At 42.8% G+C, this 25,747-nt stretch overlaps 1 protein-coding gene across 5 annotated transcripts in view; it reads right to left on the reverse strand.

Moving 5' to 3' along the window:
• The window catches only part of SLC26A7 (solute carrier family 26 member 7), a 74,083-nt gene that overhangs the window by 40,143 nt on the left and 8,193 nt on the right, over positions 1-25,747 (reverse strand). For 2 of the 5 annotated variants that reach the window (XM_077932858.1, XM_077932859.1), the window contains 3 exons: positions 23,136-23,370; positions 11,479-11,589; positions 6,810-6,986 (listed from right to left, as the gene is read on the reverse strand). In XM_077932858.1, coding sequence (XP_077788984.1) covers positions 6,810-6,986; positions 11,479-11,589; positions 23,136-23,328 — 481 coding nt within the window. In that variant the 5' untranslated portion in view covers positions 23,329-23,370. Of the gene's footprint in view, positions 1-6,809; positions 6,987-11,478; positions 11,590-21,101; positions 21,194-23,135; positions 23,675-25,747 lie in introns of those variants that run through there. The other 3 variants (XM_077932861.1, XM_077932857.1, XM_077932860.1) reach the window with 3 other exon arrangements.

Consider the following 25,747-nt stretch of genomic DNA (forward strand, 5'->3'; position numbering starts at 1 on the left):
AAAATACAATGAAGTTCAAGAACACTGTGACATTGAATCATACAAATATCTTTGCCACAGTCACTGGTTTACTTCAATGGCCAAGGCAAGAAACCAACTCCCAAAGGCATTCCTAACTGAAACCATCACTAGGATGATACAATTTGTGCAATTTGTGCAATTTATGGTAGGGACATTGATGCTGTTTTCTGATCACAGCCAGGATATCCTGAAGAATAAACACTTCCAACGTCTATTATTTAGAGTATAACGGCTAATTGGATTTTCAATTTTATTGAACTATTAGCCTGAACAACATATCCTGCTGCAAATAGCTTCAGAGAATGTATGCTGAATAAAGACAAACTTGCTTTTACTAGCCCAGTCTTTTTGCCTTACATTGACTGGGCTGAACGTGCATTATTTTGCCGTTCTTTAACTGTGACAAAGACTTTTAAAAAACATTTCTATCTGTGTTCTTAAATTTGCTCTGCAGTTAATTACTTGTTGCGTTGCAATCTAGATAACATTTTGTATCCCAAGTCATTCAGCACCGTCAACAAAGTGTTGCTCATGACCTACTTTTACTTATTTCAGTTACAGTTTCACTATTCTAGTGACTGGAACAAAACTTGTGTCTATTTTCAGTGTCCTGTACTGACTACAAGTCGCAGCCTATAACTTTCATCACTGTAAAAATAATCAAAGTTTAAATGTTAAAACTAGGGCTGATTTGAATGCTTCAAATACATAGATCAATACACTTATGCTTTCATTTTCTGTGTGTAACATGTAAAAAGGCAACCCATATATTTCTTCCAGAGACTGACATGTGGGCTCATGTAATTCTCTATGGGGGAGCTATGGAAGCGGTTTACACAAGAAACAGTTTCTACACTGGAAACCATCCTCTAATCCAGCTAATAGCGGAAGGAATATTCCAAATGGGAAAACAGTGCAGGTAGATCTCAAAATGCAGGATGAAATGTGTATACAAATAGACCCTCTTTGACCAAGAAGACAGAGGGACATAAAGACATGCACATTTCATTCTGCATTTTGAGATCCGAAGGTGACAGTCCTCTGTCTTTACAAGCATGCCATATTTATCAAGGAGATGCATATAACTAGATACAGTTGGTCTTTATTGCAGTTGATTTTAACATACCATTGTAGCAATGGGAGGCAGCAACCTTCCACACGATGGCTTCCCTGAATATGTGGGGCAATCAGCAAGACCACAGCCTTGCCAGGATTGTATAGAGACACACTTATCGAAGGAGAGTGCAATGAGGGATACATCCCATAACATGATAAATGGGTGCGCGCAAAAGTATAATTATATTCATCAGCCCTCTAGAGTGGAGCCACTGGCCACAATCCAACACAATAGTTGCCAAAGCCCCTTGAAATTAAGCATGGTTAACTCTGTTGAACTGCAGGCATCTCACAGCAATATGTAGCCAAAGGTGAAACCACTTTAGCACGGCTACAGCCACAAAAAGGGAGAGATTGTGAAATAAAAAGGAACAAGTCCAAGGACAAATGGACATGGGAAACGCACAATGTCCTTCCAACATCAGCAGTGTGAAATAGAAATGATTTGTTAAGATGAATATCTGGCCAAGAGCCATCTTGAAAAGGAAAGGGCAGGGCTAATTATTCGAAAATATGCTATATTCTACTAGGGCGTCACTCACTTTGACAAGCCTGTTCAATAACATTGGTCTTTGAATGGCCTGAGATATGCTCTTAAATTGACACTACTTAATGAGGGTCAGGAGATAAGATAGAAGTCACATCTTGGACACTACTGTTATCTGGCTGGAGACAATTTGGGCTGTGTTAAATGATGCACAGAATTGCATTATTATGAGAACTCTGTATTATGAGAACTCTCTCTTTCCAGCAGCAAGTTCCTTTAAATATATTTAAAGGAATGCAATTGGATCAGTCGGAAGGAATCAATTTTACTAGTTAATGTTTATACCATAATAATGTTTCATAGTCTTTAAGGAGTCACAAGACACTTGTCTGATTTTGCTGCATCAGGCAAGCATGGCCATCCCTCTGGAAATAGAGTAGGAATGTAGTACTAGTGTGTGAGTGTTTTCTTGTGCCATTTGCCCAAACTAGGGACATTTATGATACCTGTATGTTTTGCCAAGCAAGTCAGACAAGAACTTTGCAAGGGTTTCATTGATCTCCTGCATTCCAAATAGTTTGGCCCTTGGAGAGGAAGTTTTCCAATGTCAGATTAAAAACAAACAAACAAACAAACAAACAAACAAACAAACAAACAAACAAGAATTGGTAGGCAAATTCATTATTTTGTTGGGGGTGGAGGTCTTAAAGGAAAAAGCAAAGTAGTGGAAAGGCAGAACAATGTCCAGAGTTGGAGGCTAGCAATTAAACATAGAAAAGGTTACAGTGGTACCTCGGGTTAAGTACTTAATTCGTTCCAGAGGTCCGTTCTTAACCTGAAACTGTTCTTAACCTGAAGCACCACTTTAGCTAATGGGGCCTCCTGCTGCTGCCACGCTGCCGGAGCACGATTTTTGTTCTTATCCTGAAGCAAAGTTCTTAACCCGAGGTACTATTTCTGGGTTAGTGGAGTCTGTAACCTGAAGCGTATGTAACCTGAAGCGTATGTAACCCAAGGTACTACTGTATTTACCTATTTACTATCTTTTGTGGAAAGAAGCCTAAAGTGGAGCACTAACTAATGAAGACAACACAAGGAACTGAAGCATGGAGTGCGCTAGCAACTTAAGGTACAAATCACACAAAACTAAACATGCTAAAGATATAGCCCAGGCATAGGCAAACTCGGCCCTCCAGATGTTTTGGGACTACAACTCCCATCATCCCTGACCACTGTCCCAAAACATCTGGAGGGCCGAGTTTGCCTATGCCTGATATAGCCAACATTCTGCTGGGTAGGGGAAGGTTAGGGTCAGGTTGTCACCTTCATTTGATTTGCTGTGATTTAATGTGGATTCCCTAGAGCTGGTGGAGAAAAAAGAGGTTGGGGGGATTGGGGAGAAAATATGACAAAAGAATATTAAAAAATGAAATCCTGCCTCTGCTGAAAAACCGAATAAAACAAAGCTTTGAAGAGGAAAGACACAAGATTTTCCACAGTTCAGTAGCTATTGTGTGTTGGTTCAAAAGCATTCCTTACCTCTCCATTAGATAAATAGTGATTACAATAGAATAGCCTGATTAGCTTTTGTTGCCATGCTAAATGAGAACAAAAGATGTTTTCTTTCTGATAGTGTCCATTGGCAACTAATAACAAGATCTGTCAAGCATATGACTGTTTACAAAAGTCAGCATAGAAAAGTTTTTTTTTAAAAAAAAAAAATGTTACATGATTGTAACATAACTCAGGGGCAAATGAATATGCCATGGGTCCTCACAACCACATAATACAACGTTTGGACATCAATTGCAAGAATCCAACATGCAGTTCATCAAGCATGGGATGAATGCCCATGGCTCTGTTTTGTCACGCATGCAAATGCCAGGAATCATGAATTCTCTCCTGTGTACATGTAATAAAACAGACACATGTGCAATTGGGACTTAGGTCTCAAATAACTGAAAGCCCACATTCTTCCCTACAGATGCTCTTTGAGTGTTAAGGGCAGCAGCTGGAGCTATATCGGTAGTTCCACTCTCCTCAGAAATTCAGAGGGTAGTGGCCCAGGAAAGGGCACTCTCTGTGGCAGCCCTTAAGTTGTGAAACTCCCTCCTTACACAGCTGTGCCTGGCATCTTCTTTATACAGCTTTTGTCATATGCGTATCTTCACCCTGGTCTTGGACACCTGAAATATATATTTCTAGTGACCCTAATTTGTTTTAATATGTTTTAAATAGTTTTTAGTGGTAGGCCAACATTTGGGGGGAGGGGGCACCAAGTTGAAGCTACCAGCATGAGTTTGACCAAACTGGGGGAGGCAGTGGAAGACAGGAGTGCCTGGCGTGCTCTGGTCCATGGGGTCACAAAGAGTCGGACACGACTAAACAACTAAACAACAACAACCAAGTTGAAGGAGGCTACACTATGGTCTTAAATGTCTGGGGTACACCAATATCCACTTTCCACAATGACAAGAAAACTAGGGCATGCACCTCACCACAGAAACGCCCCAAAGCATGCAGTAACATAAGCATCATATAATAAGGGTACATTTACAGCAATGTAAAAGGTAAAGGTAAAGGTACCCCTGCCCGTACGGGCCAGTCTTGACAGACTCTGGGGTTGTGCGCCCATCTCACTTAAGAGGCCGGGGGCCAGCGCTGTCCGGAGACACTTCCGGGTCATGTGGCCAGCGTGACAAGCTGCATCTGGCGAGCCAGCGCAGCACACGGAATGCCGTTTACCTTCCCGCTAGTAAGCGGTCCCTGTTTATCTACTTGCACCCAAAGGTGCTTTCGAACTGCTAGGTTGGCAGGCGCTGGGGCCGAACGACGGGAGCGCACCCCGCCACGGGGATTCGAACCGCTGCCCTAGGCGCTGAGGCTTTTACCCACAGCGCCACCCGCGTCCCTTACAGCAATGTACCTGAGTGCAATAACTGACTGATGGTAAGGAATTGTGAATACACTAGTTAATTGCTGATTCTCAGTAGAGGCCATATTTCAGTTCAATTTCAGTTTTGTGGATTCAGCCATTTGCCATAACAACAACAGTCTACAATGACAATGAACACTGGTCTGGCACATGCTCCAAAAGATAGCACTTGACAAAGCACGCATGAGCTTTGGCCAAAGCAAAAGCTAGAGAGGTTATTTTACGAGTAGCAGCCATATTCTTAATGGCAAGAAGGAAATCTGTCTTTGGGAGTTTTGCCCAGTGTCATTTAAAAATATAAATCAAAATAAGTGTATCCACTGGGCATTGAAACAAAAGAAATACTGATTTAAAAAAACCAAACACCTCAATTTGGATGTTTCCACAGACAAAAAATAGCAAATTATTATTATTATGATTATTATATGGAATTGCATGCAACACTTAGATATCTACCCACTAATACAGAAGCAGTCATTAACTGAAATGTGATCATGGTAAAGAATTTTGTTTACAGTTCCCTCCTCTTCTTTTTTAAAAAAAAACGTAATTCCTATGCACAAAATACCATACACATTCATTCCATCTATGGGCTCTTATAAATTTTGAACAGTTAAAAGTATGTCTCATAAACAAATACATTATAAAGAGTACATGCATAATAGGGGGGAAAATAAAGATATCACATTTTATCTTTCCTTATTATTACTTTTCATTTGTATTACATTAGCATTAAGTTTGCTCCAATCCCAGCTACCTCAAGTTCTTTTCTTCTGTATTGCACTACCAGCCTCCAATCATTTGGCCTTTCTTTATTATCCCTTATTATAAATAGATGTATAGCTGCCCAGTGAGAGTAATGTCTTGCATCTTATGAAGTCCACAAAAGCTTACACCTTAATAAATGTGTTACACTTTAAAGTGCCACAAGTCCCCATGGCTATTATAGACTGTAAGTCCTTTTGAAGATCTTACAAGCTGAAAAAGCAGGAGATAAAGGTTTCCAATAGATAAATTAATAAAATAAAGTCTGCTTTCTGCCAAAATTCTGCAAATCAGAACAGGGTGGTTCCACCTATCCATTGCCACTGGACCTTCAGTTTGGCCCTTTTAAAAATTAGTTGCCACTGGTGTTCCAGGGCATGCTCTCAGTTTGCATGCAGCCTGTTGGGCATATCAGCTGTGCTATGTAAACTGAGAATGCCAACATGAACATACCTGGGACTCCGCTTAAAGTGCATTAATAATCAGATTTAAAAGAGTGGTGGAACCAGCTTTCTTGGTTTAACCTGAAAAGCGGCAGGTGAACTTAGACGGGTATGTTGAAGCCAGAGCAAGCGATGTCATGTAACTTTGCACCAAACCTGCCAGCAGCTTTCTTAAGGATAAGGAAACATTTGCCTGTGCTACATGAAACTCCAGCTTCCTCTCTGGCCCAGATCAACTTCATTTGCAAGCTGAAAACAGTCACAGTGGAACTTCTTGCCATATGACTAGATGCTGGGAGACGCAAGAGAAGGGATGCTGGGAAATGGTCTCTTGAAGACTAGTTCTGATGTTGTTATGCAATGTGCGCCATTGTCCCCCAAATGGCTTCTTTGCAAGGATTCATCATGTAGGATGGGGAGCCTGTGGTCCTCCAGAAGTTGCTGGACTCCAACTCCCATCAGCCCCAGCCAGCATGGCCAATGATCCGAGATGGTGGGAACTGTAGTCTAGGAACGTCTGGAGGGCCACATTAGCCACCCCTGATGGAAGTGACTATGACATTTGTGTGTCAATTGGCAGGTGATTTGGCCCACCCACAGGCCCATGAACGTAGGCCTAAACACATGGTAAGCCACTCATTTTTCAGCAGACTCCCATCTTGATTTGGCAGAATTAGCTCCCAGTTTTTATTTCTTGGAGCAGACAGGAAAAGGGAACATTTCCCCTTAAATTCAGTAAGCAGCAGCTTAGCTGAAATACTGATCATGTTTTACATAAACCTCAGCATGTAATGAAATGTATATTTCATTTTTAAAGATCGTGTACAACTGGCAGCTCCCTCTGATCTTGCTTTTGTGGCATCAACACTGCAGCAGTGAGGTGTCTTCCATGCTACTTAGGCCACATCAAACTCCAGAGCACATGGGAGGACTCCATGCTATGGCTCCATCACAATCCAGTTTTGCTTCTTCTAGGAGCTCTGGATGCATTATGGTTTACTGCTAATCTGATTTTCTATATGTATCGGCTATTAAGGGATACCTACTTGAATGAGTCCTCCTAATAATGAAACTGCTGCAGCAACTCCAATCCTCTGCATCTCAAACTCAGATAATCCCAAGACCGTGGAGTTATTGTTTGCTGTGAAGTTGCTGCTCATGGGAGGAACAAGACGCTCGACAGCATTTGCTGATATCAAGGAGGTCAAAGCAAAGGTTCCTGCAAAAGAAGAGACAGTTCAGTTTCTGTTCGGTACAGTTCCAGTTTGTTTTGCATTGTGCTTAAAATGAAGAAAGTGCTATTGAAATCTATTGACTGGGTGCAGACTAAGTCATATTTCAAGCAGCAACCAATGAGTCCAGTTAGTCATGACAAACTATGAACGTAGCCAAGGGGGGCGGGGGGCGGGGGGCAGCTGCCCACCCTAGATCAAGTAAAACAATAGAAATACTTAACTAACTGAACAATCACGGTGGTTCTGCCCCACCCCCAATGCCTGCCCTCCTAACAAAAATTGTGGCTATGCCCAAGTGACGAACGTAAGTATTATTGATTTTCAATGGGATTAAATTGTGAACAACGTAGTTGGGATCCAAACCTATGAGTGTTGTGTCCAAATGATTGTGCTTAAAATGTGCTGAAAGTTGCCTTGCCAGCTCTGTATTCAGATAGTCCAACTACATGTCTGTTCTCCATGTGTTGTTTTCTGCACACACCAATTTTAGGCATCACCTCTTACCAGGACAATGTATTTCTCTATTATTCGCTCATCTGGGGCAGAGCGGCTAGTCCTGGGAGGCCACCATCTTCCTGTGTATTCGGGGCGGGGGATGGCTACCTGGTGCCACCCACCTCTGGTCATGCTGGACCTTCCAGTTGGGGTGAGCCTTGCCCGCAAGGCCAATTGGGGCAGAGGCATGGGGGCTGTGCCCTGCCTGCTCCTGGTGTACTTAAGAGGGCTGCCAAGCGCAGGCCACCCTCTTTGCTGACCGCCGTGGGATTTTCCACCCATCCAGTCTGTTGGGGGTCCGCCTAGTGGGGGAGCGGGCAAGTTAGAGTATGGACCTTGCTATATTCAGGGCCAGGAAGGAATTTTCTCCTGCAAGCTGGCTTGCCAGTTTTCACCTACCTCATAGCAACTGTCACAGCTTTGGTGGATAAGGCATTGGGCTGGATGCTGAGTGGTGTGGATACCCTGTTAAAGGGGTCCAGGAGGGATGAGACTGTCCAGGAGTCCACATAGGGACTGATGGTCCAGTACACCTCTCCCAATGGCGGGCTGTGCAGGGTTGTGGCACTCGATCCATGTTGGGGGATGACTCCCCAGCACAGGGTCGACCCCACTGAGTTCTTATCAGGCAGCATGTGAGCTGCCTGATGCTGGATACATGCCCAATGCCTTAGCCAAACATACTCTTTCCTGTAATCAATAAAGCTGTGGCCTAATTTGACCCAATACCAGGCTTCTGTGTCCATTCCTTCGGCCCTTCCCACAGCAACCACAAACATCATGCGCCAGCGGCAGCAATCAAAGTTACATTTGTATGTTATTGAAATGATAAACAAAGGCTGTTTATTCAACTCTTGTTTTGTGTGTATATATGTGAGTCATCCTGCTACATGTACATGGGATCCTTACATAAATGCTTGAGTGAAATATATATGAAATGTTGTTAATGGATGTTGTGATAGCCACCAACTCAATGAAGAGATCTGAAGAGAAATATTCGGGGGGGGGGGGGCGTTAATAGCATTATTGGAGGCACTATAGAACCGTTTCAAAACTATAAGTTCACCCAGATCTATAAAAGATTACAAATACTGGTCACAGAAAGAAGATACTTTACAATAACTACAAAGCATTTTTTAAAAAAATGAACGCCAAATTTCTCCACTGATCAAAATTTTCTAACCAAACACTCTACGCCTTCATTCTGGAAATCTTGTTTCATCTAAAAGCAACATGAATAGCACAGAACGTGCATCAATTACGCTGCTCAGATATCCCAAACCATTTAAATATATCAAACTGCATCCAACATTTATTCAAATTACCAGATGTCCTAAATGCTTTGCTTGAAGAAACCAATAGTCCAGCTTGTCCCTGTTGGGCAATTACTGCACTTTAAATGAAGTAACTACGTAATGTCTACTTTGCTGACTCAAGAGTTATGATCGCTTCCAAGGAACTTGCCACAAGATGCAAATCCAACTTGCCAGTGAGTTGCAAGGGGCCTTTGACAATAGGCTTTGCATACGTCCTGATGCAAATTCTATGTACTTTGGACGGAATGCTGCTTTCCCAGCAGACCACATGGCTGCTACAGAGCTGTTAAATGTAGCACTGAATGCACATTTTGGCACACAGACCATTTCCAAAAAACCACGCAATTACTCAAAAGACAATGATTGCTCCTTAGAAAGCATAATAACAACCAAAGGGAATGTGCATATACTTGGGCTTTTCAAACCCCGAGGGGATAGCTTTGTGTGTGGTTCCACGCAATTCAGAATTTCCCCTCCCCAATATCTGAAAGGCTCCCATAGCTTTCCCTTCCTCCATCCTTTCCAACCCGTATTAACTAAAGGGAGGCCATGACCCCCGTACCCAGCTCCATTGTTTTCTGCAACCGGGACCAGATGTTCTCTGTAGAAACCCTGCTTCTCATTCTGAGAGATCAGTTCTCAAATTAATATCTTAGACGGACCCCTTCTTTGGTTCTCAGTAAGCATCACTGGGATGCCCATATGAGCTTGAAAATTACCGATGACTGGGCTGGGCAACTGGTGGGTTCCCAGATTCCCATCAGCCCTAGCCAGAATGGCCAATAGTCAGAGATGATGGAGCTGGACTTTCTAGATCCAATCACCTCTGCAGCAGGAGGAGGAGGAGGGGAAGGAGCCAGCTACTGGAGTTGTGCCATGGTCGGCTCCGCACTTTGCCTCCGTGATTTGTGGGGTAGGGGCCCAGCCTTACCCCCAAAATGTAGGCGCCCCCAAAAGGGCTCAGCCCCCTGGGGCATGATCATGGTCCCCCCAAACTTGTACCTACACGTGCTGTCAAACAAAGAGGAGAGTAGACTCTGGTGCTTACAGAGTGAAGATTTTTAATTTTGTTCACCATCTAATTAAATAATAACAATAGAGCAAAAAAATTTTTAAAAAATTCATTAGTAAGCACAGTAGTCTACTTTCCTCTCTTTGAGTCAATGTTTTCCTGCACATTCAAAGCATTTAGCCTTAGATACTGGAGGAAATATAGCTATCCTGGCTAACAGACATTGATGCTGTTGTCAGTAAGCTCTTGTTATTTTTAAAGCACTGTCACAATTGAAAAGAACATTTGGTGTCAAGGTAGATGGAGTGAATCAAGTGCTTGAGGTGAGGCAGTAGAATGCGCACTAACGCCATCCTGACTAAAACCCGGCCAGGAATTGCTTAGTGTGAGAGTTGGGCTCCAGCGTCCTTTGTAAGGGATGAATGATTTGGATGATATAGTGCAGCTGCCTAGAAGAATGGCAAAATGTCTGATGCAGGATCACCCTTTCTTGCTTAACTATTCTTCTGTTGTACATAATATGGATTTATATTTTTACATCCATACATAAAAAAGACCTTTATGTGTATGTGTGTGTGAGAGAGAGCCGGGCAGGGGACACACACACACACACACAGAGAGAGAGAGAGAGAGAGAGAGAGAGAGAGAGAGAGAGAGAGAGATTATCTGAATATGAGTCAGCCAAACGATAACAACAATCTCTTCTGGTTTCAAAGCAAGTGAACATTGTGCAGCTCTTGTTTTTTGTTTCTGGAAATAAGCAAATAAACTGCCTTTGGCTGAGCTCTCCCAGGTGAAACTTTCATCTTAGAGCACATGTTATAGAGCATTATATATAATGGTATAATGTACTTATTTTGTTTATTTTTGAAACTTAAGAGCCTTCATCAAAAGACCCCAGGGCAGATTATAGCAATGAAACAATAAAACAAACAAGAGAATACAAACAAAACAATACAATACAACACAGTTAACTAAAACTACACCATCCATTCAAAGGCCAAAGGCCAAACCTTAGCATCCAAAGGCCTTCTGAAAGACACAGACCTTTAGCAGGCACCAGCCAGATCTCGAAGTGGAGAGTCCTTATGGAGACAGTGTTGGTGCAATATTAATGATGCAGATACAGTTCCAGATTGACCTTCATCATGCTTCCCCCATCCCCAAATAGTTTTATTACACAGGAAAAAAATGTAGTTGTAAAAGAAATGCACCAAAAAAATACCAAATTCATTTCTGGAGGGTGATTTCTATCTCCTCCAAGCTGCAAGAGTTCAGAATAGTCCAACTACTGAAGTCCACAAAACTATTGCCGAATTGGAGTGTCACAGAGAGCACAACCCATCAAGCGCTGCTGTTACCCAAACTCCATTTGCTTCCGCAAAACTTACATGGGGTTCCTACAAATGAATGGAGTCCGAAAAGTTGCAAAGCTTTGTGCATTGATCCTCGGGGACTCTTTGATTTTCAGAGAAGCCAAATGGAAGCTAATTCTGCATTCTGCCCTTCCATGGAAGAACAGCCTGTTTAATTTTTATTCATCGTACACTGTGAGCTATACAAAACACTAACCTCGAAGGCAACATTAAGAGAGTCAGCCAACAGACCTGTTAAGTTCTCGGAACTGGTCCTCGAGGATCCAGAAGCACTTACCTGTGGCAACGTGGCGTCCCATTCCAAATATGGCATAAATAATAACAGGGAAGAGAGATCCGTATAAGCCAAACACAGGATGCACTGAAGAGAGAACAGCAAAGGCAAGCCCTGTAGAGAAGGTAGATGGGAATTATGAAATAAATCAGGTTACGTTCTGAAGGATTTTAAAAAGGGATTAGAAAGGTTCATGGAGCTATCAGTGGCTATTAGCCATGGTGACAACATTCTACCTATGCCTCTGAATACCAGTTTCTGGAAATCATGAGCAGGAAGAATGCTGTTGTGCTCAGGTCCTGCTTGTGGCCTTCTTACAGGTATCCGGTTGGCCACTGCGACAACAGAATGCTGGAGTAGGTGGGCCATTAGCCTGATCCGGCAGGCTCTTCTTATGTTCTTAATATCAATCTGTAATCAGAATCTCATTCTTTGACCATTTTTAGAGGTGGGGTAGCAAGATACATAGGGAGGCGGGTGGCGCTGTGGGTAAAAGCCTCAGCGCCTAGGGCTTGCCGATCGAAAGGTCGGCGGTTCGAATCCCCGCGGTGGGGTGCGCTCCCGTTGCTTGGTCCCAGCGCCTGCCAACCTAGCAGTTCGAAAGCACCCCCGGGTGCAAGTAGATAAATAGGGACCACTTTCTAGCGGGAAGGTAAACGGCGTTTCCGTATGTGCTGCGCTGGCTCGCCAGAGCAGCGATGTCACACTGGCCACGTGACCCGGAAGTGTCTCCGGACAGCGCTGGCCCCCGGCCTCTTGAGTGAGATGGGTGCACAACCTCAGAGTCTGGCAAGACTGGCCCGAACGGGCAGGGGTACCTTCACCTTTACTTTAGCAAGATACATAAGAACACAGGAAGCTGCCCTATGCTGAGTCAGGCTACTTGCCCTCCTGGCCCACTGATTTCTAATCATACCAAGATAGGCTATGCCCATGTTCCCAGGATGTTGAATCTATGAAGCACATTTTGTTACACTGTAGTCTGTATAAAGGGACGCGGGTGGCACTGTGGGTTAGACCACAGAGCCTAGGGTTTGCCAATCAGAAGGTTGGCGGTTCAAATCCCTGCAATGGGGTGAGCTCCCGTTGCTCAGTCCCTGCTCTTGCCAACCTAGCAGTTCGAAAGCACGTCAAAGTGCAAGTAGATAACTAGGTACCGCTCCGGCAGGAAGGTAAACGGCGTTTCCGTGCGCTGCTCTGGTTCGCCAGAAGCGGCTTAGTCATGCTGGCCACATGACCTGGAAGCTGTACTCCGGCTCCCTCAGCCAATAAAGCGAGATGAGTGCCGCAACCCCAGAGTCGGTCACGACTGGACCTAATGGTCAGAGGTCCCTTTACCTTTAGTCTGTATAAACAGGTTAGACAGCACCTAATCAATTCAATATTAGCAGAGCACCCTGGAATGGCTGACTCTTCTCATGTCAAAAGTCTCCTTGAGGATAAGATTGATACTATTATACTGGCTGTAGCAAAATTCAGTATGTACAAGCTAAAGCTCCTCTGTTGGCAAGCAAGGCCGATCTTACACCTGAATAACTGTTGATATATACTATTGTACCATGTACTTTTGGTCTATGGACCACAATAAAGCTCTGTCTGTGCTTTCTAATCTAACAAGCATCAGCTCTGCAACGGAGGACTTTCCCATCTTCTTCAACCTGATCCTTTTATAGATGGAGATGCCAGAGATTGAACCAGCAACCCTCTGCACACAAAGCAGACGCTCTACTGCTGAGCCACAGTCCCTTCCCTATGGGAATTCCATCTTAGCCACTGTACTATGAGGAAGTCTCTGGTTTGAATCCTTCATCATCACAACTGCCAGTTAGTGGCCAAAGACCTGTCCAAACAATAAAAGCTTTTGCCTGCTGGTGAAAGGAAAGCAGAGGGGTGGCCCACCTAGTTTCCCATGGGAGTAAGTTCCAGAACTTGGGGGTAGCCACCAAGGAGGTAATCTCACAGGTCCTCCTTGCCAAACATTTCCTTAAGAGTGGTGAGACTGAGAGAAGGTCCTTCCCTGAAGATCTCAAAACCTAGGCAGGTTCAAATAGGGAGATACAGTCCTTTTAAATGGGTGTACTGCATTTAAAATTTAGTTAACTACTCAGTCTATTCCAGCTGCAGAATCTGGAAGTCTCCGATATTTCACATCACCAACTACCTGGTTCTTTTTTAAACAAACAAACAAATCTAGAGATGGCAAAGCAAGAACTTGGGACCTTCTGCATGCAATGCATGTGTGGTATCACTTAGCTGCTGTTTCTCCCATAGAGAGTTTTCAGATTGTTCCTGCTGGACAGATCTACAAATCTCAAAAACACAGGTCTTATTCACACCTGACTTTTAAATAGGATCAAGAGGAACGTAAGATAATTTTCTTGCCACAATCTTTCCTAAAGTCAATACAACATGAGGGGAAACAAGTAAATCATTAACAAGAAGTAACAGCCTGCACATTAAGGTCACAATCCAGTCAAAGCTAAAAACTTTGAAATCCCATTGGCTTCCATTGGTGAGATGCACGCATACACTCGTCTTGAAATAAATGGGACTTGAAAATGCATTATTTTGGCTGGAGAATGCATTCTACCATTAATGTCCATAGTGCTTTACAGAGTAATAATGAACCCTGAGCTGTAACATGAGCTCTGAGTGGAAGAGCAGAGCTCTGTTAAGGTGCTAACTATTCTTCAGTGTGAAGACCAAAGTCAAGTTAATCATTTTGCCAGATTTAGAATGCATGAGTGGACAAATTACATAATATGGCAAACGTATGCGACAGTGGGGGGGGGGGGCGGAGAAAAGGTGGTGATGGAAAACAGATTAGATTAGGCAGTCTTTGTAAACTTTCGGTACCTAAAACTAAGTTTCAGTGTTCTTTAGTGTCTAGCCACAAAACCTGCCATAGTCTAAACTGTGAGATAAAGATGCATGATCAAAGTGATTACTTTTAAACGTATTTTTAAATGTATGAATTATAGCCCTCCAAACCCACTACAAAGGTCAAGGCATTTGAGCACTGAATGAAGTATGAAAATATTAATCCTCAGTTCTTGCCTCTTTGTCTCATTAGCACCACTGTCCATCAAGCCATTCTCTTGAGTAGTTTTGTCTAAAAGCCCTTGTTGAGAATTGATTTATATTTATTATACGTCTCCCACCTCTTTTCAATGGAACCAGAAATGGGTCACCAAATGGGATATAATATTCCAAATGTGGACCTATCAGAGTTATATAATAGCATCATAGTTGGCAGCCTCAGGATGTTTCAGGTGAATGAAGCCTTATGTAAAGCACCTGCAAAGCCTGGGCAAGAATGTAGTCAGAGAGCATTGTGTCCAGTCACAGGAAGAATTTTTATTCTTGGCTCTGTCCAACAATCCCATAACACCAGGCACGATCGTTGCTAAGCATGAAGGACTACATAGTTAGCCTTCTTATCTGCGCGTGTTTTTACTCTGTGTGTGAGAATTCGTATTTTCGATTTCATTGTTCTGCATGAGACAATGACAATAAAGATATTGTATATCGTACTTAAAGCAGGAAATCCTATTCAAAGCCAAGCTGATTTATTTTACCTTTTTAAATAAACAACTTTTTTTTATTGAACAATAAGAACATTGTTGTTCTTAAAGATGAACACTGACAGGAGTGGAAGGGCTGCTTTAAATAAGAGTCCACTCCTTGTGTAGATGAGGGCCAGTGTGGCATGGCAGTTCAAGTGCTGAATGAGAGCTGAGAGACCCAAGTTTGAATCCCCTCTCAGCCACAAAGAACTCAATGAATGACCATTGAGCCAGATTAGTCACTATGTCTCAGCCTAATCTACCTCACAGGGCTGTTGCTGTGTAGAGGGGAGGGATCATAAAGAGCACTTAGAAATCCCTGAAGGAAAGACAGGTTATAAATGAAATGAATGAATGAAATGGGAGTGCTTATAATAAATAGGCATGAACAAAGAAAAGGAAAGATAACTTTAGCAGTTTTGGTATCTGGCCACAAAATGACTGACCCAAACGTCCGTTTTGTAATTGGTGCAGAATTCAGCAGCCAGATTGCTGACCAGTGCAGGATGGTCTGAACGTACAAAACCAATTCTGGCATGAAGGTAATAGCTACAAATTAGTTTACAGGCTCAGTTCAAAGTACTGGCTTTGATCTATAAAGCCTTATGCTGTTCAGGACCTCAATACTTCAGGGACCACTTCTTCCCACATAAACCGATGTGGAGCCAGCAATCATCATCTTGACCTTCTTCTTGAGCCCCCTCCATGGAGGTCCAGAGGGTGGCAACATGAGAACAAACCTTTTCAGTGGTTCAAACTGGGTTGAAGAACACACTTAGGCTGCAATCCTATACACATATTTACCTATGAGAAAGTCCAACTGAACTCTCCTGGGGGTGATTCCTTCTTGGTAGGCATGCATAGGATTATGCTGTTAAGCATATAAATATAACCAATTTCAGAGAAATGTAAGCATTCTGGGTGACGTACCATGGGACAAAGAAGCCAGCATATTTAACAGGAGTGCTTGCATCTACCAAGAATGTTCCTCTGCATCTTTTGAGTTTAACTGATGCCCTTAGCCTTCTGGAGTTTCAGAAGTTGCTGGATGGAAGACTCATTGAGACACATGATCTGTCTTTCTGGTTTTTAAGTACAAGTTTCAAGCATGTACACCAGCAGCCTAAGAAAGACTGCCAATTTTTAGGTTTTTTGCCAGCTCATGAAGTCTTAAGTTTCTTGGCTTTCTGAGAAACCCACAAGCCAAGTACAAAATTTAGAACTACCTTAGGTAATACATGGGCTTTGTCCCACAACCCATGGCTCTAATCCTTTGCAAGCTAGCTTTGTTTTAAGAGCAATGATCCCTCTTGTTCTTCTGTTTAATTATAACTGCACAGTTCAAGTTAAAGGGCCATTTTTATGTGAGGCAAATGAGTTAGTAAAAACTACATAAATCATCAGCCTCATGGGAAACCAAGGATTAAAAGCAACTTCTCTACCTGGCACTTGTGGCCAAAGTCTTGGAGACGGTGGTAGTGATATAAGTAGAATAAAACTTGGGAAGCGTGGGACACTATAAAATCTCTGTCCGCAAGCCAGAACATCTGGCTAGATCCTTGGAGAAATTTGAGCTATTAATTTGTAATTAATTAATAAGCCTGTAATCGCAGATTGATCGGTGGTGCCGAGGCAAAGGATACGAATCTTTTGAAGGATGTGCAACCATATAAGCAAAAGAGATGTCTCCCTTTGCCAAATAGGATGAAAATCATGAAATGAGTCCTTCCAATGTATATTCAAAGCTATTTCATAACACTGAGCTGCCTAACAGTTCTTCCTCGTACATTCTCTCGTAGTTCCATGGCCAGTGGTGAGACCTTCTCAACACCATCCAGGCTATTAAGAGCTAGCCATACTGTCTGAGCTCCTTGGTTTTCCTTCTCTGACTCTAAGGACCAGCCATTAGAACCTAATAGAGACTTATCATATTTCCAAGCTCTCTAATCCAGCAATGGACTCACTAGATTCCTCATATGTTTCCTTCCACTGCTAGGAATCTTTGCTTGCTACTTTCCCTCTCTACTTTCATTTGACCTTCCATCTTCCTTTTATCTTATTCCCCCATCCCCTGAGCAAATTTATCCAATTATTCAACCACAGCAGTGGTAAAATCCCCCACTCTATTCCAATAAACCCTCATCCAGAAACACACTGGTGCTACAAAGACCAGGCCATGCAAAAGCATAGAAGGTCTCAAATGCTGCTAAGAGGTCCAGGGAAAGCAATGGGATTAAATTTCCCCTGTCTGCCCCACTGAGCTATAAAAGCTGTTTCCATAATATAACCAGGCCTGAAAACAGATTAATATGGGTCTACATGATCCATTTCATCCAAATGGAAGGTCCACATAGCTATCATGAGTAAATAGCCTTTGGTGGATTTATCTTCCATGAATTTGTCTAATCCATTTTTTTTAAAAAAGCTATCTAAGCTAATATATACCGCTGTCTATTTATAGTGTCAGGTAACAGAGCTCTGTTCTCTTCAGGGAATACAAAAAAACAACAACATGCATCAGTGTTGCATCATCCATCAGTTCAAATACAAACAACAGATTAGTCTTGCAATTATTATTCCTCCTACAGTGCTTATAAAACCAATTGAGGGATGGATTTCTATGTTTCTTAAAATAAAGTTTAGGGCACTGGAGTAGGGGGGGTTGAAATGGATGAGAAATTGTGTTAGGAAAAAGTCTCTCCAGATCCAATCTAAGCATGCACTAAACAAATATGACATTCTTGAGAATTGCACCATTTCAGATGTTCACGTACGACCCCAATGAAGCAGGAATGAGGATGGGTAATGGCTAATAAATTTAAATTCAATACAGGTAAGGTGTCACTTATTCATCCACATCAGTGATTGAATCCCCCCACATTCTGACCAATCCTCAAGTGGTTCAGCCACAGCTGGACCCATAAATGCACTGCCATGTGATCACTTTAACAATGTGGCTCTCTGAATTGGTTCTAAATTCAATGAACCCTTTGGTGAAGGCAAGGCGTACGGGTAGATTGAGAGGCATGAGCCATACGAGCATCAGAAAGAGTAGGAGCGGGGAACCTTTTCAGTCCAAGGACCACATTTCTTTCTGGTCCATCTTCCAAGGGCCATGGGCCAGTCATGGGCTGGGCCAGAGCAAGAGGCCAGAGCAACAAAAGTAAATTTTGCCTTTGTACAGTAGGCTAGTTTCTTGACATGGACTGGTTGGATGCAGAAGAAAGGTGGAAGGAAACGGCTGGGGAACCCCCAAGAGAAGAAGGCTCAGAGCCCAGGGAGTGGTGGTGGGATGACAATGAGGGGTGAGAGGGAGAATAGGGAAGAGGAGGTTCAGAAGCTGAAGGGGTAACAGGGCTCAGTGAGCTGTGAGAGTCTGTGGCAGAGAGACGTCTGGAATCAGAGGCAGAAGCTGAAGCAGAGGAGGAGAGAGGCCAAGAGGCAGAGATGAGTCAGGCTGGTCACAGGTGTCTCCCCCTCCTGCTGTGACAAGCTCCCCTCCCCTCTGGTCTCCCAGGACCAGGAAGGGCTTGAAAGGGGTGGAGAAGGGATTGGTGATGTGCAGACGCAAACTCTGATTGCTTGGGGGGAAACCCCAGAGAGGAGGGGACTTAGGCAGCTGTGAGGAGGCGGATACCTTTATTATTATTATTAATTTATTATTATTATTATTATTATTATTATTATTATTATTATTACATAACTACTTATACCCCACACATCTCAATGGGCTGCTCAGCAACTGCTTCATGGGGACAAGGCCAACCAGTGATGAGTTGCTCTGTTCATTAGGCTTGACACTCCTGTGTGGATCAGGTTTTTGCTAATAAAGAGTTAATTCCAACTTGAACAGTGCGATGTACTGCTGGCTCACCTCTGACATTTCTACATCCTCACACTCCTCTCTATTCTCCATTCAGACAAGCAAGAGGCATTAGCAGGGCTCAAGGACATATTCTAGCCACGCAAAAATATCTGGGGTGTGAAACAGAACCTGTGAAGGGTGTGAGCTGGAGAAATTTCCAAAGGCCAGAGTGAGAGCCTGGAGGACTGCATTTGACCCCTCGCCTGAGGTTTCACACCTCCAAGCTGGACTGTAAACCTCCTGCCTTCAAAGTTTCTATGGCAGACTATGGCACTCTTAGCTCTCCACATCTGAATAGCCTGAATAGTTAGGAAGCAAAAGGATTAGCCTACCAATAGCGCCCATTACTACAATATCTTAAACATTGAACTCTCTGCCATCCTTTTATATTAGCAGCACAAGCATCAAAAAGGATAGAGAGTACACTATTGGCTATATGCTGACACGAAGCCAAAAGAGATAGGAAGCGGTTGTCTGTACCCAATGGAGGAGATGTTTAGGTGCCATGATTGGTGAAGATAGCTGCTTTGGAGTATAAGAGGATTTTGGAGGGCAAGCAGTGGTACGTGGGCTTAATGGCCCTTCCACCGGGCAGTTTTGGTGCTGCCCAAACATTCTTCTTTTTTTGCCATTTCCACACAATGCCATCCTCATCAAAATGATATCATACAACACCTCCTCAATGAATCCAGACCATTTTCATAGGTTTTGCTTTCTTATCATATTTTCCACGTAAATCATGGTTAAATAGGAAAATAACACAGGGCAACGTTTTGATGAAGACAACATTCTATGGATGCTGAGCAAAACTTGCATGCAAAACAGTGCAGACTCCATAATAAACTGCAGGATGGAAGCACTCTAAATGATAGGGGACTTAGAACTGCAAGGAGGTCTTAAGGACTGGATGGAAACTGGTGATCAGGAGCAGCAGAGGTTGATGAAAGTTTTTTTGCACATTGGGATTGGATGGTAACGAGTGTACTTAGTAATCAACTACTGGTCCTTTTATTGCCTCCCACACCCCAAATCAAATACTGAAAACTGAGTGTAGCCCTTGGACATCTTCTGAATGAAGAGTTTAGACTCCAGTTTGACTCCCCTTCTTTGTGTGTGTCTGCTATGGGATTAACATCCATGCTATCTGTTTCTGTCCCCCTTCTCAATTTTTTGTATCAAATCTCTCATTAGCATTTAGATATTGCACAAGTTTTTTAAGGAACAAAATCATCCTGGGCCAGGGCAGAATGAACAGTACAGCTTGACAGAATCGCATCTGAACATTCCTTAAAGGTAATGATCCGAAGTCAAAAGGCGGAAGGAAACGCTTGGGCAAAACCTGTTTGGTTAACAGAATAATTCCATGGCTCAGACAGCCATTTATGCTGTGGATTCAAGCAAATATCAAAGCAGATGTAGGCTGCAGATACCAAGAGAGTGCTTCCTTCTCAGAGAACAGTTACCAATGGAATAAGTTGCTTAGGGAATTGTAGAATCTCCTTTAAATGGAAGCTTAATTGGAATCTTACAAGCCTCGCCCTCTTGTATGATCCTCATGATTTTCTGCGGTTCCTTTCTACATCATGATGATATCATTGGAAGCTCCTAGCCACATAGGAAAAGCTAGATTTGGGTGCCCCAATGCTATGTTATCCTGTAAACTACGACCACATGGGATTTTGCTACATGACCTAGGGCTTCTGACATTCTGATTGGCACAGGAAGCAGCCACACTGCAATGGCCCCCATGCCACAAGCAGAAGAGGCGCTAAGAATAGACTGGGTGAGAATGAATATATATAAATATATAGATACGCACACACACACACACACACTCCCATCCTCCTTGACCACTGGCCATGCTGGCTGAGGCTGATGACAGTTGGAGTCCAACAACGCCCTGAGCTAGAGAATGCTGCTGTACTAAGTTTATAGAAGACTAAATGAAATACTATGCTGACAACCATTAGCTTAGGCAGCTTTAAAAGAAGTTAGCCAAATTCAATGAGATCTATCAGTACTATTAGCATAAGGTTACCAGACGTCCCCGTTTCCCGGGGATAGTCCCCGGATTTACAAATCAGTCCACATACAAAATCAATTGAAAAGTGCCCCTGGGTTCATTGAAAAAAATCTGGTAACCTTACATTAGCAATAACAGCCAGGAAGAATGACTATGCTCCAAAATAGAATACCTTTGCATTCACAGGTGCCGAGATTCAAAGACTAGAGAATGCCGTTACCTTCATCCCCTGCTTGTAAACTCTTCGTGAGCATCTGATGGCCTCTGGTGGAAAGAGAATAATGCACAGGACAGACCTTCGGTATAATCTAGTGGGTTTTTCTTATGTTCTTATATTTGTTTTATTAATATAATCAAGGCCATAGCTTCATGGCAGAGCACCTATTTTACACGCAGAAGATCTCTGGCATCTCCACTATATTAGATATGATGGACAGGATGGCAGGTGATGGGGGAAAGTCCTCTGCCTGAGTCCCTGGGGAGCCACTGCTGACGGGAAAATATTGGGCTCATTGGATCAATGGTCTCACCTGATGTAAAGGCAGCTTGTTATGTAATGGAAATGGTAGTTTTCTTTAGCATCACCTGTGTATTCTAAGCTGTAGCCAATAAAGTCCGAAAACTCTTTTGTGGAAATCCAAAAAAGAAGGCTGGAGAAAAGTACCACCTACTCTTGCCTGCCTCTTAATTCAGTATTTTGGTTGGCTTCAAACATACCATTGTTAGCTGTGTTTTAATTGCAATTGTTGTCTATGAGTGTACCAGTGAAACAAGATCCTTTACAGTACTACAGTATTAAGGTCTTTAAAGTTAAATCATGCCAGCGCAGATGTTCCTAATTACTCCAAAAGCATAAATACTTACACAAACCGGTTGGTTCCAGCTGCAGAATAATTCAATTAAAGGAGCACTTATAATTTTCAATGCATGAATGAGGACTAAGGCTAGCTGTTAGGGAATCTGTAAAAGAACAGCTATCACAAAATGTTTGCCTCTGAATGATCTTTCAGCTGTTTTCACAATTCACTGAATGGGGAATTTCTCTGAAATGTCATATATAACATGACAGAAACCTTAATTTCTCCAAAAACTATTTAAGTAATTTTGTACTTTTCACATCTGTTCCCCCCCCCCCCCCCCAGGGATCAGCCAGGGGGAGATTTCTTTGCACCTATGGCAACCAAACTAAATTGGAGCTCCCCCCTGATTTTTATTACAGCTTTCAATGGCAATTTACAGTACATCTCAGAAAACAAACATGCCTGCAAAAGGCCACAATTTTGGCTACTGTGATAAACATGTAACGAACTATTTTATGTGCTAAACTCTTTGTGGCTTGTTGGCTGTTGCTGTCAAGGAAGTAGCAAGTAACACTAGGGGGTAATGCTAATATTTGTCTGTCTCTTCACTGTTTCTCTCATATGAGCAGGGGAAGAGAAAGATGCTACTTTCAAGGTGAATTGCTAGATTTTCATAGAATAATTATAATAATACTTAGCATTTACGTATCAGTTTATGGCATTCAAAATACTTCACAACCATTATTTTGGTAAGCAGTAATCCTCACAAGAACCCTGTAAGGTAGGTCAGTATAAGTGTGTTGTTCTCATTGCAAACATTGTGCAATAAAGCACAGCAACAACCAACAAAGGAAGGTAAAAGCAGATAGATTAGTAAAGGGTTAATGCTACAATCCTACTATACACCCCACTGAACAGAGTGGGATGTACTTCTGCATCAGCATGCATAGATCTGTACTGTGAATTTCACTTCATAATTAAAGGGTTCTGCCGTGAGTAGCAGTAAACCTCTCTGTACAGGTATAATTATTTTTTAAAGGAGACAAGCAAGAATCGCTCTTATATATGCCGTCGGATGGCACCCAATTTATATGCTGTATGTACATGCACACACAAATGTTGCCAAACATATATTAGTATTGTTGTGTGCTTGCATGTTCAAGGTGAGAAATGCCCATTTATTTCAGCAAGGTTAAGGCACATTTAATCTGCGAGCAAGCCCCCTCGAGCACAGCGGAATTTACTTCCACGTAAACACACGCAGGCTTCTGCTGTAAGTTACACCGAATGGGTCAAGGATAAGGAAAGGGGATGGGGAAAATCAGTTCTGGTAGGAGACAAGCACAGGCTTGAGCAGTTCAACCTGTACGCTAAACAGCTATCGGAGCCCGTTTCCAGCACAGTACCTTGAGTCACCTGCTGAACGGCCAGCATCATCCCAGAAATTGTGTCAGGAAGCAGGTCTGCTTTCCAGTTGTAGTTTGGCGCCCACTCCAGAACAGGGAGCCTCCTTACACACCACAGTTTGAAGTCTTCGTAGCGAGGTGCATGGATCTTTCTCCAGATGGCATTTTTTCCTTTTCGCTTGGCCCCTGCCATGCTGTGTTCCCACTACCCCTTTCCTTCACAATGTTCCTTCTTCTGTAGCAGAAGAAAATAATAATAGAAAAGGGGGGGAGAAAACACTGCCTCTGTTGAACTGCACCCAGTTGGTATGAAATTCGCTTATTCTTCTGTCAGGTTATACTGTACTTTCAGATCTGTAAAAGAAACACCCGTTCTTTTATCTCCCTCCCCTCCTTTCTTCCAGTGTCAGAACCTTGCTGAGTATGTTTTGCTTTCAACCATGCAAACTATCTAAAAGGCTGTTCATGTTCAGCACAATATTTTTTCTGCCCTAGCCAGAGATGTGGTCTAGCCTTATGACAGTTTATGGTTCTCTTTGCAGTCGTTCTCCTCCTTATATTCAGTGTAGTGCTTGTACATTTGGCCTGGGTCCAGCATTAAAATGAGGTAGTGCTGGGCGTTTGTTCGATGTGGGTTGGGCTATGCTAATGAAAGCAGGAAGTGCCCAGGCAGACAGGAGTCTCCTTGCCAACCATTTAAAAGAGAGAGAGAGAGAGAAGCAGCAATTTGTCTTTTTTTGTGAGGGAAACACTACACAGAACTTCTCTCCCTCCCTTTCTAGCCAGAGGAAAAACTCATCAGTGCATTAAAAAGTTGCTCCGAATCTCTGGTGCTGGCAAACATGCTCAGTGAATTTAGCTAGACCTCTTGCAACATGACACTTTAATTAAAACATTCTCTTTGGAACAGCAGCTCGTGGTTTAGACTGCCCACACGTCTTGGCACAGTTGATACCAGCCGAAAACAAACAGGGAGACCTTTTCAGGTAAGCTGGCAAGCTTACCAATTGGCTATGCACAACCTCCCTGATTTAGCCTGTTCCTTCCCCTTTAAGAAGGGTTTTGATATGCAGAAATGATCAGGTGAAGCTTTTTATAGCCAGTATGGTCTACATTTTGTGACTAGGAGCTAAATGTGATCGTCACCTGCAATTGCTGCAGATTAAATTGCTGTTAAAGGAATAGCTAGGGAGGCTGCTTCAGAAACTGGCCATCATGGGAACATTGGAGCTGCCATCTATTTGGCCCCAGTACTGCCTATGGCTGGCAGTGGCTCTCCAGGTCTCAGACAAAATACCTGCTATGAACCTCTTTAATGCAGATGCCAAGGACTGAACCTGGGACCTTCTGCAGTCAAAGCACGTGCTCTGCCACTCAGCTATGCATGCCTTCTAAGGGCTTCTACACACATGACATTTCTGAGGTGTGACACATAGGATTTTTACAATAGGCGCCTAGAAACATAATGTATGAATGTGGCAAAGTGGTATGTGAACACACAAGCATCACACAAACGCAGTCTTCAGAGCACCATGCTGACTGCCTTCTTCTCCCTCTTCGATGTACCACAGGCAGCAAACCCTGTTTGCTGCTGTGTAATGTAAGCTCCCAGTGTGGTGTGTAAAACAAAAGTTGCAGAGCATCCTCAAAGGTGCTGACCAGGTGCTTGCCCTCCAACTGGAAACATGGGCAGTGCATCCCCCATTTCCCCAGTAAGTTCATAAGCCTGGTATGAGTTACAGGGATATTGAAAGAAAGTCAACGAGACTGTTCTCATCACAATGGAAAAATTGGGATCTACATGCCACCATAATGTAGCTAATTGCAGCACTGCAGTAGATGGAATGGTGGTTTATCTAGTTCTGATAAGTACAGCTAGATATCTATTCAATTCCTAATAAGCAGTTTGTGCTCACCATCCACATTTTACAGCTGTTTAATCTGCTCTCTCCTATGGCTGCTGTTGGCAGTTTATACAGCTAATATGCTCTCTATGGAGACTAGTCTCTAAATATTTGTAATGCCTAGTGATTTCTTATTGTTCCTGTACTCATATTTCTTTTTCCAGGTGCTCAGATGCTACCCTACTGAATATATGACTCTGTTATAAATGCCTAGGTATTTAAATATCACACATTTTATAATGGCATCAAAGAAACGGGGAAATAATGCAATTTTTCTGTTATAAGTATATATTCTGCATTTATGAGTCATGGAAACCATTAGGCAACAAGGTGCTAGTCAAGTAATCCACAGTGCATATAAAGCATTATGAATTCCCCCCTGCCTCAGCCCCAGAGGGTAATGAGTAACATTCAGGCTAATCTCCGCTGCATAACAGAGCCATTCATCTCTTTGTAACATGGGGTTTCTAATTTTGAAACCCGAACATCAACTTATGCACTGCAACAAGAAAAAGGCTTCACTGAAGGGAGAGAGATGCCCACTAGAGAGATGGATCCAACCGCTTCATCCGCCATATACAATTTTTATTGGCTATTCACAATTAAGGATATATACCAGTGGTATACACAGACCCTATGCATTAAAACAACAACAACAACAATCTGTGTTTCTCTCCACTTTGAACTGTGTTTCGAGTTCTGAGCCAC

The sequence above is a fragment of the Podarcis muralis genome, chromosome 8 (genome assembly GCF_964188315.1).
Source record: "Podarcis muralis chromosome 8, rPodMur119.hap1.1, whole genome shotgun sequence".
Classification (NCBI taxonomy): domain Eukaryota; kingdom Metazoa; phylum Chordata; class Lepidosauria; order Squamata; family Lacertidae; genus Podarcis; species Podarcis muralis.